Below are 14,256 nucleotides of genomic sequence, written 5' to 3'. Positions count from 1 at the left end.
GTTAAGTGACTTGCCTGGGATCACATAGGCAAGATGCATAAGAGGTGGGATTTGAACTCAGGTCTTTCTGGATTAAAGGCTTGTCTTCTACCTGCTACACCATTCAGCTTCTTAAAAAGGACTTGTAAGAATGAATAGAATTTCAACAAAGGGAGAAGTGAAAGGGTGGCATTTTTAGCTGGAGGGAATAGCATGAGAAAGAACACGGACTGGAAAACCAGGGACACACAAAAGAATATCAGGGGTTAGTTTAAATGGATGCTTTACTGACCAGTCTAGTACTGAAAAGCTTTAATTTTTTTTTTTAACCTGCAGCTATGAAATAATGTGCTCTTGCTGGAGAGTTAATCCCTTGGATCGACCCACCTTCTCCGAGTTAAAACTCAGGCTAGAAAAGCTCTTGGAAAGTTTGCTTGATGGCCAGGAAAAAGCAGATGTAATTTACATCAATACACGACTGTTGGAGGACTATGAAGGCATGGTAGAGGACCCTGTGTTCACCCAGATGGACATGGACATTGATCCCAATTATATCATTGCCTCCTGTGCCGCCAAGCCTGACTCTAGTGTGGTCACAGTAGAAGTACATGAGAATCATCTCAATGAGGAAAGATACATCCTGAATGGATTAAGTGAAGAATGGGACACTCTTGCTTTGACTGCTTCTACATCAGTGACTCCTGAACAAATGAACACAGTTTTATTGGAAGATAAAGTTTTGAGGAATGGGGCAGCATGGTCGCAGTCTAGCACTCTGCCCTCGGGGAGCACATTACATGATCAACTATTGTATGCAGATGATTCTTCGGAAGATTCTGAAGTTCTGATGTGAAAGAATAGCAGCCAGACTTGAGGGGAATGATATGGTTCTGGATGAGAAAGGTCTATAAATATGATTTATTCTCCGAGATGTTTGTCTTTCACCAAGTAAATGGCTTAGGCCCAAAGTGACATTTAGATGTTGACTAGTTAAGCGGCCATTAAAAATGTATAATATATATTTGTATAAAGAAATGTATGTGTATAGAAAGAGAGGCAAAGAGATTATATTTTATTAAAAGATGACCTATTTTATGTCACCATCTCTTGTAGATATGCAAATTTAGGTTTAAATAGTTTCATTTTGCCAGCAGTTTTTTCTTGTTCATATCATGTATAAAAGTTTTAAAGAGAAGCTGTTAATGTTTTCCTTTTTTCTTTTTGTAAATTAATAATGAATAAATCTGTACAGTGAAATTTTAACTTGAGTTTTCTTCTGCTTTCTATAAAAAAAATTCCTTCATATTAATCATGCAATTGACAGTATGTTCCTGCTTACTCCCTGAATTGCCCTTCTTGGTCTGAGTTTGTGTATGATTTTGCTTTGTAGACTCTTTGGCACTCCCTGGGTTCCCTGAAACATATATCCCTCCTCATGGCAGAGAGAAGGAGGAATGCTAGGTTAGCATATTTTATACTTTACTAGATGTTCTCTCTCTCACTATATCTGATATTTTAGCTTAAGCATTTTTTTTCCACAAAGGAGGGCACAGTCTGGAAAGAAGTAGGCTTTAAATGGCTATTGTAAAGACAAATAGTATCAATAAACAACTTTTTGAAGGATGGCTCTCCTTATTTTATCCCTGGCTGCCTTCTTTACTCTTTTAATGACTCTGTCCTTAGACCTAGCTGAGATACCAAGATGCTAATCTCTCATTGTTATATCTCTGTTGTTGCTCAGTTATTTTAGCTGTGTCCAACTCTTCATGACCCCATGGGGGTTTTCTTGGCAGATACTGGATTGATTTGCCATTTCCTTCTCCAGCTCATTTTACAGATGAGGAAACTCAGGCAAACAGGGCAAGTGACTTGCCAACAATCACAGCTAATAAATGTCTTAGGCTAGATTTGAACTCAAGTATTCCTAACCTATTTTTAAGGTTTGGGAATATAAAAAGAGGTATTTCCTGCTCTCAAAGAGTTTCTAATCTACTTGTAGAGATGCTGCTATACACATAAATACCTTGGAGATGTGCAAACTATTATATTATTCATCACTGGGTGAAGGAAAGATTACTTCTGGCTGATGTGGGCATAGATCAAGGGAAGCTTCTTGAACACAAACTAATTTTGTGATATATTTTTTTCCTATTGGACAGAATCCCAGCAGGATGCATTATAACTATTTCATACTATTTAGAGCTGGAAGATGTTTAGAAATCATCTAGTTCAACTTCCCATCTTTCATTTGAGGACAGCCCCAGTGAGGAGAAGTGACTTGTTCAAAGTTACACAGATATTCATGCTCTGCTCTTCTGACTCCAATTTTACCTTCACTTGCTCTTCGTTTGAGTGTTCAGTCTCAGGAAAGACAATGGTTCTTAGAAATTTCAATTTTGTTAAAAGTCATATTTTCCCACCATTCAAGCCTGCTATGAGTTTGCCTATGTAATTATCTTTGGCAATAATTAGTTTTCCCCAGGGACCTTAGATTTTGGAATGGAATTTTTGGAGGGCTAGATTTATATCACCCCTCCTTTACTTAGTTTCTTTTGGGAAAATAGGTTTCAAGATCCTAAAAATTAAGGATTTGGTGGGGTGGCTTTCTATTTTGAATAGAACTGGACCTCTTTTATTCAAACTGGATTAAGAAGGTGACTTTCTCTTTATTAAAAGGGCAGGATCCCATCATTTCAAAACTGACTGCCACTGAATATCTTTGGAAAAGGGAAACCACCTCCTGATCTTCAAAGCAGGCAGATCCTGAAATGTTTTAGATATGAAATTGCTTCACTTGAACGGGAAGAGATGTTGAGGGACAAGTCTTGGATTTTAGAATATGACATGATCTCACCAGAAGCAGTAGTTAGAGCTTCAAGATGTGTCTTCTAGGCTCTTTATCTTGACCTTGCTCTTTTCCTTCTGTTGAGCAAGAAACTTTGGCTTTTACTATTCCTATTCTTTTTACCCTGACAATTTTTCTGTTATATCAAGTAAATAAGAAGAGACTTGGCTCTGCTCTTGGACTCTCTTCCTAAATCCTCTATCTGGGGACCCAAATGGCAGGAGCTTTGTGACCCTGCTCAATGCCCTACCTCCCTTCCTTTCCTGTGATCCAGGATACCAGGGTCATTTGCTCTCTTTGTGGCTTGCTTCTCTTCCTGGGCTAGGAGCCTAGGAGCACTTTTTGGCTTGTCCATGATTCTCAGGTGACCAAATGGTAAGTTCCACTGGGCTTAAGACAAGTAGTGATTGGCAATCTATTGCCAACTTCTTTTCAAGAATATTTGTGTCTTGGGGCAGCCAGGTAGCACAGTGAGTAAGAGCACCGGCTCCAGTGTCGAGATGACCTGGGGATCAAATCTGGGCTCAGATACTTAGCGCCACACCCAGAAATAACTGGTGTGTAACCTTGAGCAAGTTACTTAACCCTGATTGCTTTTTAAAAAAAAAAAGAATATTTGCGTCTTATATTTTTCAGGGATAACTGCATATCTTACATATTTAGGATTCACATTAAAAATTCTTGCTATAAAAGAGGCATTTTAAATTTATTTGTACAGTATAATTATACTGACATCAGAATTTCCCTTTATAGTCCATCGACTTGATAGCTATCAACTTATACTAGATTCATATGTTATTTAACTATGCATTTCCCCTACAGTTCTTGTGCCTGATGAAACTTAGTAAATGTCACTTTAGCAAAATTGCATCTAATTTATGGGGTTCAACTTTCGGGTTCCTTGTTGTCCAATGTCTAGAAGATCCTGAGAATACTGTCCCTCAACATGTGGTGTAAGATGTGAGGATAGAGATTATTTAATATCTAATACTCTTCTTTCTTGAGAATAGTTGCTGAAGAATGCAGGTAGGGTCTCAGTCTTTTTCCAGTCTTTAAATAGAACTGGAGTAGAAGGTCAAATCTGGTATTGGCTTCTTCCTTTTGAAGGATCTGGATAAATTAGTGAGTCCAGAAGACTGAGTAATAAAAATGAATACAATATATAAGTAGAGTTTAAATAAGTTAGGGTAGAAAGTTAAGGTTATGCGACAGATGGAGTTATGAAGGGTTATTGTCAGGGGGATATCTGATTAAAGTGCCGTTTCCAGAATGGGTACTTGAAACACTGGTAGATGACCAGGAAACATACTCCATTTCCAAAGAGGATGGAAGAATATAATTCCACAAACATTTTTTGAGTACCCACTACTTGTAAGGGATATAAAAGTTAAAAACGATAGTCCTTGATCTGAAGGAGTTTATGATCTATGGAATGGGAGAGGAGAACCAAAAAAAAAAAAACATTCACAAATAAGTATAAATGCTACATAAAGGGTGATAGATACAAAGCAGAGAACTACCGTGTTTCCCCAAAAATAAGCCCTATTGAGATTGCTACTGTAGTGAAGGTGATCCCCTGCACTACATGCTACATTACGGTACCCTCTGTATGCACCGTTCCCCCTCCCCCCGTGAAACACACGCCGCGCTCCGAGCTGCATCCAATCAGAGCTGCATCAGTGAGCGCATCATCCTGTTCTTCCCCAGTGATTTGCTTATTGAATAAAGGTACATTTTTTTGTTCACATTTACCTGTTTATTAAAATTGCTGTCAATGTTCATTAAAATAAGCCCTCCCCTGAAAATAAGCCCTCTGGTGTTTTTCTGTCCAAAAAATAATAATAAGACAGTGTCTTATTATTGGGGAAACACGGTAACCAGAGTTTTTAAGAAAAATTTCAGGAGGAGGACAATATTTTCATCAGGAAATACAACATGGAAGGGGTAAATGTGAATTGAACTTTCAAGGGAGAGGATTCTGAGCAGCAGACTAAGTGCATTCTAGGCACATAGGACAGATTGCACAAAAGAGGCAGACCATCAGAGAATAGCAATCCTGCATCCTAGTCCTCAAAAGTAGTTATGAGATTGACAGGATTTCACAAAAGGATCAGAAAGACCTGAGATGCATAGAAAGGTAGCTTTTATTATGGTTTCAGAGAGGAAAGCAAAACTCAGAGACAGTTCTAATTTTACAGTTGTAGCCAGAGGCTGCCATCCATGACATAGACCAGAACCAGTTACAGAATGTCTGTGCATGCTCTAAAGTCTCTCCAAGGCACTTTCATGACATGTCAGCACAACTTTCCCAGAAGTAGGCTTCACAGCATCTTCCATGATGAATATACTACATTGGCTTATAAGGATTGGGATTATTAGCCAGTCCTCTGTTACATTCATATTGGGGGTGCATTCTAAAAAAAATGCATTACTAATAGGGGTATGCAATCAAAAAAGATTAAAGAGTATTGGACTAGACCAGAGGGAGCCTCCAGCAAATGAGCCTTATGGATCTCAAAGAGGCCCATAAACTCTCAATCTTCTTGGACTATCTTATCCAGACTAAATGAAAGGAAGTAATGTGAAATAGACTGCAAGGGTAGATTGGAACCAGCTTGTTGAGAGCCCTAAATGACAGTCAGCCAATAAGCATTTTAATTGTCCACTCTGCCAGGCATAAAAAGAATCATCCCCACTCCCAAGAAGTTGACAGTCTAATGGAAGAGACAACATGTGAACAACTACAGCTACACACACTATAAGTAGGCACTATAGTTAAGAGGAAACAAATGAAAATGCTTGTAATACAGAAAGGAGGGAAGGGAGGGGGAGAAGGTATGTGAAATGCAGTGTGGCATAGAAAGTAGAGCCGTGGACCTGGAATCTGTAATATGTGGGTTCAAATTCCATCTCTGGTATTTGTTATAGTATGCAGAGTGCTGTTCTTGGAGTCAGAAAGATCTGAATTTAAATCCAGCTTTAGAAACTTGGTAGCTGTGTGACTCTGCAGACTTTCTGCATCTGCAGGATGGGAGTAAAATAATAATACTTACCTCATAGGGTTTTTGGGAGATTTTAATGAGATAATAGCTTGTATTTATAGAAGACTTTAAGTTTGGCAAAGCCATTTATTTACATATATTATCATTGTCATAATTATCTGTGAGACCTTGGGCAGTCACTTAATCTCTAAGTATTCTTTTGAATACTTATTTAACTGAGTCAGAGAAGAGTTATTATTAGAAATGCTAAAGCTCTATGACAATCTTTTATTTTTATTTTCAGTTCCAAATTCCCTTTCTCCCTCCATCCCACCTCACCCATTAAGAATACAAGAAATCAGATACCCATTATACATATGAAGTTTGACAATATTTCTAAAAGGTCTTTTAAGTTGCCTTTTTGTCATGGAAAAGTCCAGGTGGTCTCATTAACTTAAAAATGCCTACTATGTGTAAGATTTCTGATGGATGCTGTGAGGACAATAAAGAAGAAGCAAAGAGGTCCTGGGGCAGCCAGGTAGCACAGTGAGTAAGAGCACCGGCCCCAGTGTCGGGATGACCTAGGGATCAAATCCGGGCTCAGATACTTAGCACCACACCCAGAAATAACTGGCCGTGTAACTTTGAGCAAGTTACTTAACCCCAATTGCTTATTAAAAAAAAAAAAAAGAAAGAAAGAAAAGAAAAGAGGTCCCTTTCAGGTAGCAATTTGATTTCAGAACCTAAAGTGGTAATGAAAAACAAACATTGAGAAATGCAGTGCTCAGTGCTTCACGGCAGACTTTCCTGACCTTTATTCCATTTAAGAAAAAGGTTTTACCATTTTTTTTCAGTGCTGGTTCCTATATTCCATAGAGTTTCTGATAGCTTATAGAATAATACTTTAAATGGCAGGAACCTGCTGACAGGATAGATCTGAAACCACCAGACAGGGAGTTGAATGCAATAAAGGTTAGTCAACCAGGGCAATTAGACTTTTCTTGAGATATTAAAATATACAAAAGAGAAACTCATTCTTCAACCATGTGGCATGGATTACATAAAGTTACTAACCAGAATGGGTAATTACCTTTTGGTTTCTACAATATGTGAGATTTTTTTCATTTCCTTTTTACATGAAAAAAAAGAAGTCTGCATTTTAGTTTTTGAAAATATTTCAAGTCATTCAAAATTCTGAAACTGCAGAGCTTCATTTCTGAAGACTTGTTTCAAGGTATTTGCAGTGTGTATTCCTATACAAATAAACTTTATAAGTAGATGAACATAGTCTGATTATTTTCTCATCTTCCAAACTAAAAAAGAAAATATTTCATTTTTCTTTCCAGGTCTTCAACTTACTTCAGGAAGCTGGCTTTTAGAAAAAACATTTTTTAAAAGAAATAGGGGAGTGAGGGATGAGGGAGGGAATGTATAGTGAGAAGGGAACTCAATTTAGTGCCAGATGACCTGGGTTCGAATTGTAGCTCTGCAAATGACTTACTCCTTGAGTGTTGCTGATGAAGCCACCTAAAGACTTTGGGCCTTAATGTTCTTATCTGTAAAGGAAGGGGCTAATAAGTTAGATGATCTCAAACCTCCCTTCCTGATCTAAAACCTACAAAATTTTGGAGGCAACAAAGTGGCATAATGGACAGAGTAAAAGAGTGCTAGACTTGGAATCAGGAAGATTCAAATTCAAATCCTGCCTCAGATAATTACAAGCTCTGGGTAAGTTACTTAAGTTAACCTTTTTTCAGATTCAGTTTCCTCATTTTCTAAAATTAGGATAATGATAGCCCTTATTTCACAGGGTCTTTTTGAAGATCAAGTGAGATTATATACAGTATGTAGTATATGTAGTAGACATGCTGCAAACTTTGGAGTTTTATATAAATATTTGTTTTATGTTCTGATGTTATGTTATTGTAATCCAATGTTTAATATGGATTTCTATACAAACACCTAGAATTTCTCTACCATGTATTATTGTTGTTGTTCAGTAGTTTCAGTCATGTCTGACTTTTCATGACCCCATTTGGGATTTCCTTAGAAAAACTACTGGAGTGGTTTGCCATCTCCTTCTCCAGGTCATTTTATATATGAGGAAACTGAGGCAAACCTGGCTAAGTGACTTGCCTAGGGCACACAGCTAGTAAGTATCTGAGAACAGATTTAAACTCAGGAAGATGAGTCTTCCTGACTCCAGGCCCTGCATTCTATCCACTCTGCCACCTAGTTACCATGTATACCTCATTTCAAAGAATAATTTGTAGAGTCCTGACCTCTAAGGATCAGCTTGATTTAATTTGGCAAGCATTTAAGCATTTATTATATGTAAGATACTATACTAGATTCTGGAAATGTAAAGACAAAATTAAAAAGCAGAAATTTATGTCAAGGAATTTATGTTTATAGGTAAGTGGTGTAATGGATAGAGTATTGGTCCTTGAGCCACAAGACTGAAGTTCAAATTCACCCTCAGACACTTACTAAATTGTGTTACCATGGGTAAGTCACTTAACCTCTGCCTACATGTCCTTAACTATATAATGGGCATAATAGTAGTACCTACCTTCCAGGCTTGTTGCAAGGATCAATTGAGATAATATTTTAATGTGCTTTGTAAACCTTAATGTGCTATTTAAATGCTAGCCATTATTATCTTGGTTATTCTAGCTCTAACACTCTTGGTGTTATGGCTGAGTGTGGGTTGTGTCAAATGTTAGTAGCTTTGTCATTTGGATTTGAGGCTGTAGAGTGGAGGTCTAAGTGGGGTCTAGGAAAGAGATCTTGGCAGAAATGTAGCCAGAAGTCAACCTTTTCCTCCTGCACAGATCAAAGACAGAAGAAAGGTTCTCCATGAGGAAAACCAAGCAAGAAAATGCTTTCTTATCATGGGTCAGTATGATACTGTCTAAAGATTGTGCTATCTTGAAGGAGTCTAGATAAATTCAGCTGAAATCCAGGGTATCTGTAAGCTTGTGGCAGCATATTACTTATGAACTTTGTCATCCAGTAGTGAGAGAAGCTGTTTTCCTCTTTTTGTTCATAAACTTTTGTGACCTTTTGGTGACTCTTTTGGTCAAAGGACAAAGCAAGGCAAAGCACATGGCTATTTGCTGAGTCAATAAGGAAATGGTTTAAACAGGAAGAAAATAAATACAAATAGCAGCCTAACTTCTCTTAAGTGCTCCAAAATGAAAAGTATGGGAAAATAGAAGATTTATTTTTTGGCTGGAAGTTTCAGTAATGAACTATGTTGAAATTCTTTTTTTCAGTTTTGCTTTTATTCTTTTTCTCTTCTCAAAGCTCCCAAAAGGAATACTGTTATGTAAGGCTCTCCCTTCTAGCATCTCTCACCAAAATAGACTGAACTAAAAAAATATACATACTTTAAGACTGAAATACATTTACTTGAAACACTCAGAAGTTCCTGTACAAAATGTCTCCCATAACTTTGGCCTTCTTGCTGTTGCTCACACATGACACATCTCCCAACCCCATGCCTTTTGCACTGTGTCCTCCATTCCTGGAATGCTCTTCCTCCTTTTAGCTCCCTTGGCCTTTTTCAAGACTCATGCCAAATCCCTCCTTTCTCAGGAGGTATTTCCCTGTCCCTTTCACTCCATCCTATTCACCCACGTCTTCCCTCTGGGATTACCTTGCATTTGCAGTGTATATATCTTGCATGTACAACATTATTTGCATCTTGCCTCCCCCATTAATAAAATGTGAGCTTCCTGGGATGGACAGAGTTTCTACATTTCTTCATATCATTAGCACTTGGAACTTGGTATAGCATAAGTGCTAAATAAATGCTCACTGACTATTATTATCATATATTATACTTGGGTATTTTGAAGGACCTGTGATCTCAAAAATGTGGTATTCCCTCCAGAGGTGCCAGTCACAACCAATCCATACTCTCTAATCCTGTGCAACCCTTGTCCACATCTTCCCATTACTTCTCCACAGAGTATCCACCCAATATGCTGGGAGCTGTCCTCTATATTTCTTGACATTACAAGATTACCAATAGAACATGCAGGTTATCCTTCACTCTCAATACATGAATTGCCTTCCTCTTTTTTTCTGTTCATACCTATCTTTGATAGTATCCTTTAGACAGCTTTTTCACAATTTTGTATTGGATCATAAATTAAGACCTGAAAGGGACCTCAGAAGCCATCTAGTCCATATCCTCTCATTTTACAGTTGATGAAACTGGGGCCCAGGGACATTAAGTCACTTGCCAAGGTCACACAGGTAGAAAGGGTCAGAGGCAGGATGTGAATTCAAGTCCTCTAACTCCCAAGCCAGGGTTCTTTCCACTATGACATGCCACCATTGTAATTCTTCATTGGGAACAGATCACAGCATCCTGTGCCTTCCCATTGGAGACTGTCATCTTCCATGTCTTGAATCCATACAGTCAAGTCAGGTCAAGTCAAGAAACATTTATTAAGCTTCATTTGAATGATGTTTTTGTTGAAAAGATGGGTCTTTGTTTCAGGGAAAAGCTTGATGTCAGTAAAAGCACTGCCCAGTTTCCCCAAAACACCCAAACAGACTTTCCTTTTCCCATTCAATTCCTGGACCAATTTATTGTCCTTCTAAGTAGGGGTTTTAAACTTTTTTTTCAGTCAAGATCTCCTTTGGCAATCTGGTGAAGCCAAAAGATCCCTTCTTAGAGTAATGGTTTTAAATGTATAATCTATACTACATTGGATCACAAAGAAAACCACTTATATTGCAATACATTTATCAAAATACTTTTATAAACAAGTTCAGGGCTCCTGGGTTAAGAACCTCTGACCTACAGGGTCTGATATCAGCCCACAGGAATTTAGATCAATTTCTATTAATATACAACAAATTCTAAATTACCATCTAAGTGTGTATTACTTTATTGATGTAGCACTCTTTTAAAAATATATTTACATGTAGTTCATATTTATATATCATGTTAAAGTTTACAAAGCATTTTCTTAGAAATAGCCCTATGTGGGGCGGCCAGGTGGCGCAGTGAGTAAGAGCCCGGCCCTGGAGTCGGGAGACACGGGATCGGTTCCGGCCTCAGATACTTAAGACCCACACAAAATAACTGGCTGTGTAACCTTGAGCAAGTTACTTAACCCCAATTGCTTGAAAAAAAAATAAGAAATAGCCCTACAAAATAGTTAGCACAAATATGAACACTCCCATTTTACCAATGAGGAAAGTGAAGCTTGGAAAAGTGGAAGTATTTGGCCATGGTCATCTTGGTACTAAATGCTGGAGCTGGGGTAGGAATTCAGGTCTTCTGACTTCACATAATAAAATGAAAGAATTATAGATTTCAAGTTGGAATGCACTTTAAAGGTCATGTAATCCAAAGCTCTCATTTCATTGTGAGGTTTAGCTCATTGCTAGTCTAGTTAGGTCTAGATGAGAGAAGTGGCAACATGTTTGACCAGTAATTTACCTGCCTGTGTGTGTACTACGAAATTCCTGTGTGCCCAGTACTAATTTATTCAACTACATTTAGGCAATGAGTGCAAGGTTCTACTGATTACAAACAGTTTAGCAAATGTCATCTAATTTATGTATGCAAAATTAGCAAACTTTTCTCCTCAGACTGCCATTGTGATTGATAAAGGGGAAAGGGGTTTGAAGTTCAGACCACCTGCTGATTGACTACCCCCTAAAGTCCCCTTCCCACTCAGTCCTTAGGAGTCTGCCCAGCAACAACAATCAGATATAAGGACAGACACATAAAGATCTGGGTTCTTGATGGAATACCTATTCCATCATATTTGTAAGCCACTGCCTATGGTTTCATTGGCACTATAGGGTTGGGGGGAGCCAGACTTGCATGCTTGGAAGTGACAAACTACATGCCTTGTGACCCTTTGAGTGTCTGTATTCTTTCCCAGTACCTCATCTACAATCTCTTCACTTTTATAGCTGACAAAACTGAGACCCAGAGAAATTATATGATTTATTCAATGTCAAATAAGAAAGAAATAAGCATTTATTAAATGCTTACTATGTGGCCAAGCATTTTATACATATTATCTCATTTGGTCTTCAAGAAAACACTGTGAGGAAGGTGCTATTATTCCTATTTTATAGGTAAGGTAAGTGAGGCAGACAGAGGTTAAGTGACTTGTCAAGAGTCATGCAGCTAATAAGTGTGTAAGATAAAATTCAAACTCAGGTCTTCCTGCCTCCAAGCCCAGCATTCTATCTGCTGTACTACCTTGCTACATCTAACATCATATACAATAAGATGGAGACATAGCTTGCTTCACCAGGTTTTAATTTCCTTCAGGCATTCTGGAGGATAACTTATCATATATGGTTCAATGGCAATTGGTACCTCTCAAGCATTCCATTGGGTTCTTTTTGCTTCTTTATCATGGGTTAGAACAAAGATTTCACCACTGGGGCAATGAAAACCTTATGTCCACATCAGTATCACAACAGAGAGACTCCATTAATGTCAGAACAAAGCACCAGGTTATCTCCTTAGCAAGACTTGAGACTGCCTTGCCAAAGTTCTCTCTTTGATAAGACATGAACTTGTTTTTCATTGGTAATTGTCCCTTTGACACCCCATTGATGGTTAATGATGATTCTGGCTAGTTTAGTACCTGGCCTATGTCTTGGTGTTTCATCTTTAAAAGAAGACTGGAAAGACTGAAGACTATAGGATGGAGAATAACTTTGTTTTCCAAGTTGGACACTGAGAAGGAACTATGCCAACTATTTTCTTATTTCTCTGGGGAGGGAGCAAGCTATATTAGGAAAAACTCTTCTCTCTCTATAAGGTGCTAGTACTATCAAATCACATGGTTCTTATGCAAAAGAACTTCAGACTTACATCACAGAACAATAAAACAGTTATGTACTGGTTTTGTCTCAACTTGGTATTTCTAATGTCTTTGCAATTTAGTAACATTTCCAAAACCTTGTTTAGATCTGTAAGCACTGCTTAAACATCATAGGTAATGCCACCTTTGTGAACTTCTACCCATAGCTCATTGACAATAATCATATGGAATATCACCAATGGCTAAGGGTTGGCCACATGGTAGCATAAATTATCATGTTTTATCTACATTTATATATGACTTATCTAACTGTGTCAATCTATCCAAGAGAAGTAGTGGATTTGCATTAGAAGTCTTCATTTGAGCAGTGACTGAATGAATACTTGTTAGGGGTTAGACAAGATGGTGTCTGGGAGGTTCTGAAGTCCTTAGACAGGATGGTTTTCTGGGAAAAAAAAGATATATGGTCCCACTTCAGCTTCATAGGAGCTGCCAGTGTTGACATTCTATTATCATGGCCTTCAAGAATGCATGCCAGGGCAGCCAGGTAGCACAGTGAGTAAGAGCACCAGCCCCAGAGTTGGGATGACCTGGGATCAAATCTGGGCTCAGACACTTAGCACCCACCCAGAAACACCTGGCCATGTAACCTTGAGCAGGTTACTTAACCCCAATTGCTTAGGGACAGCCAGGTGATGTAGTGAGTAAGAGCACCAGCCCCAGAGTCAGGATGACCTGGGATCGAATCCAGCCTCTGATAATTAGCACCACATCCAGAAATAACTGGCTGTGTAACCTTGAGCAAGATACTTAACCCTGATTGCTTAAAAAAAAAAAGAGAATGCATGCCATATGAGAACACAGTGCAGATTTTTAAAGCTTAAAGTGCTAAATTAATGTGAATTATTATAATTATAAAGATGTTGAGTAGGCAAAACATATTAAAGATACTTTCACTTTTTAAAAATCAGAGACTGAAATTAACTCTGTTCCTTATTATCTGTGACTTTGGGCAAGGCAGCTAACCTCTCTGAGACTCACTTTCTCCCTCTAAAAAGGTTTGATTAGAAGATGTCAAAGGTTCCTTTTGATTTTATTGTTTAAGACTATTATAGAGGGATTCGAGTCATTGAATCTTTGTTTTTCTGATTTATTGTTGGTTAGAAGGTTTTTTGCATTCTTAGCCAGGATCCCTAACTATTGCTTTTGCCAAAGGGAAACATGATCTGCTTTCTAATGACCTAGTTTCTGATGAACTAAAACATGATCTATTTTATAACCCAGTATAACAGAACAAGTTATGGAGAAATACAGGGATGGTCTGTTTATTCCATTTAAGTTCTCTGAAGGCAATGGGATTGTATCTGTAAAATAAGAAAACAGAACTCCTAGTAACTGTCTCCATTTCCCCTTTGTGAAGTGGTATAATGAGTAATTTTTCTTTTTCTTTCCATGAAAAAATGTGCTGATTATAAAATTAATATATCTATAATTGCTTTATTTGTAATGGTAAAAATAAAACAATCCTGGAAATATCCTATATGTCAAATAATCAGGAAAGGGGTAAATAAATTGGGGTATATAAATATATTATTGCATAGTCAAAATTACAAATATTAAGACTACAAAGAAACAT

The 14,256-nt window shown here is 37.8% G+C and overlaps 1 protein-coding gene across 1 annotated transcript in view; it reads left to right on the top strand.

Moving 5' to 3' along the window:
* The window catches only part of MERTK (MER proto-oncogene, tyrosine kinase), a 136,308-nt gene extending 135,066 nt beyond the window's left edge, over window positions 1-1,242 (top strand). The window contains exon 19 of the mRNA XM_069075561.1: window positions 316-1,242. Coding sequence (XP_068931662.1) covers window positions 316-832 — 517 coding nt within the window. The 3' untranslated portion in view covers window positions 833-1,242. The remainder of the gene's footprint in view (window positions 1-315) is intronic.
* The last annotated feature ends 13,014 nt before the right edge of the window (window positions 1,243-14,256 follow it).

This window comes from Petaurus breviceps, unplaced genomic scaffold, assembly GCF_028583685.1.
Source record: "Petaurus breviceps papuanus isolate PSGF00001 unplaced genomic scaffold, PetGlider_PUasm1.0 90919, whole genome shotgun sequence".
Taxonomy (NCBI): domain Eukaryota; kingdom Metazoa; phylum Chordata; class Mammalia; order Diprotodontia; family Petauridae; genus Petaurus; species Petaurus breviceps.
This window is presented reverse-complemented; position numbering and strand designations above follow the sequence as displayed.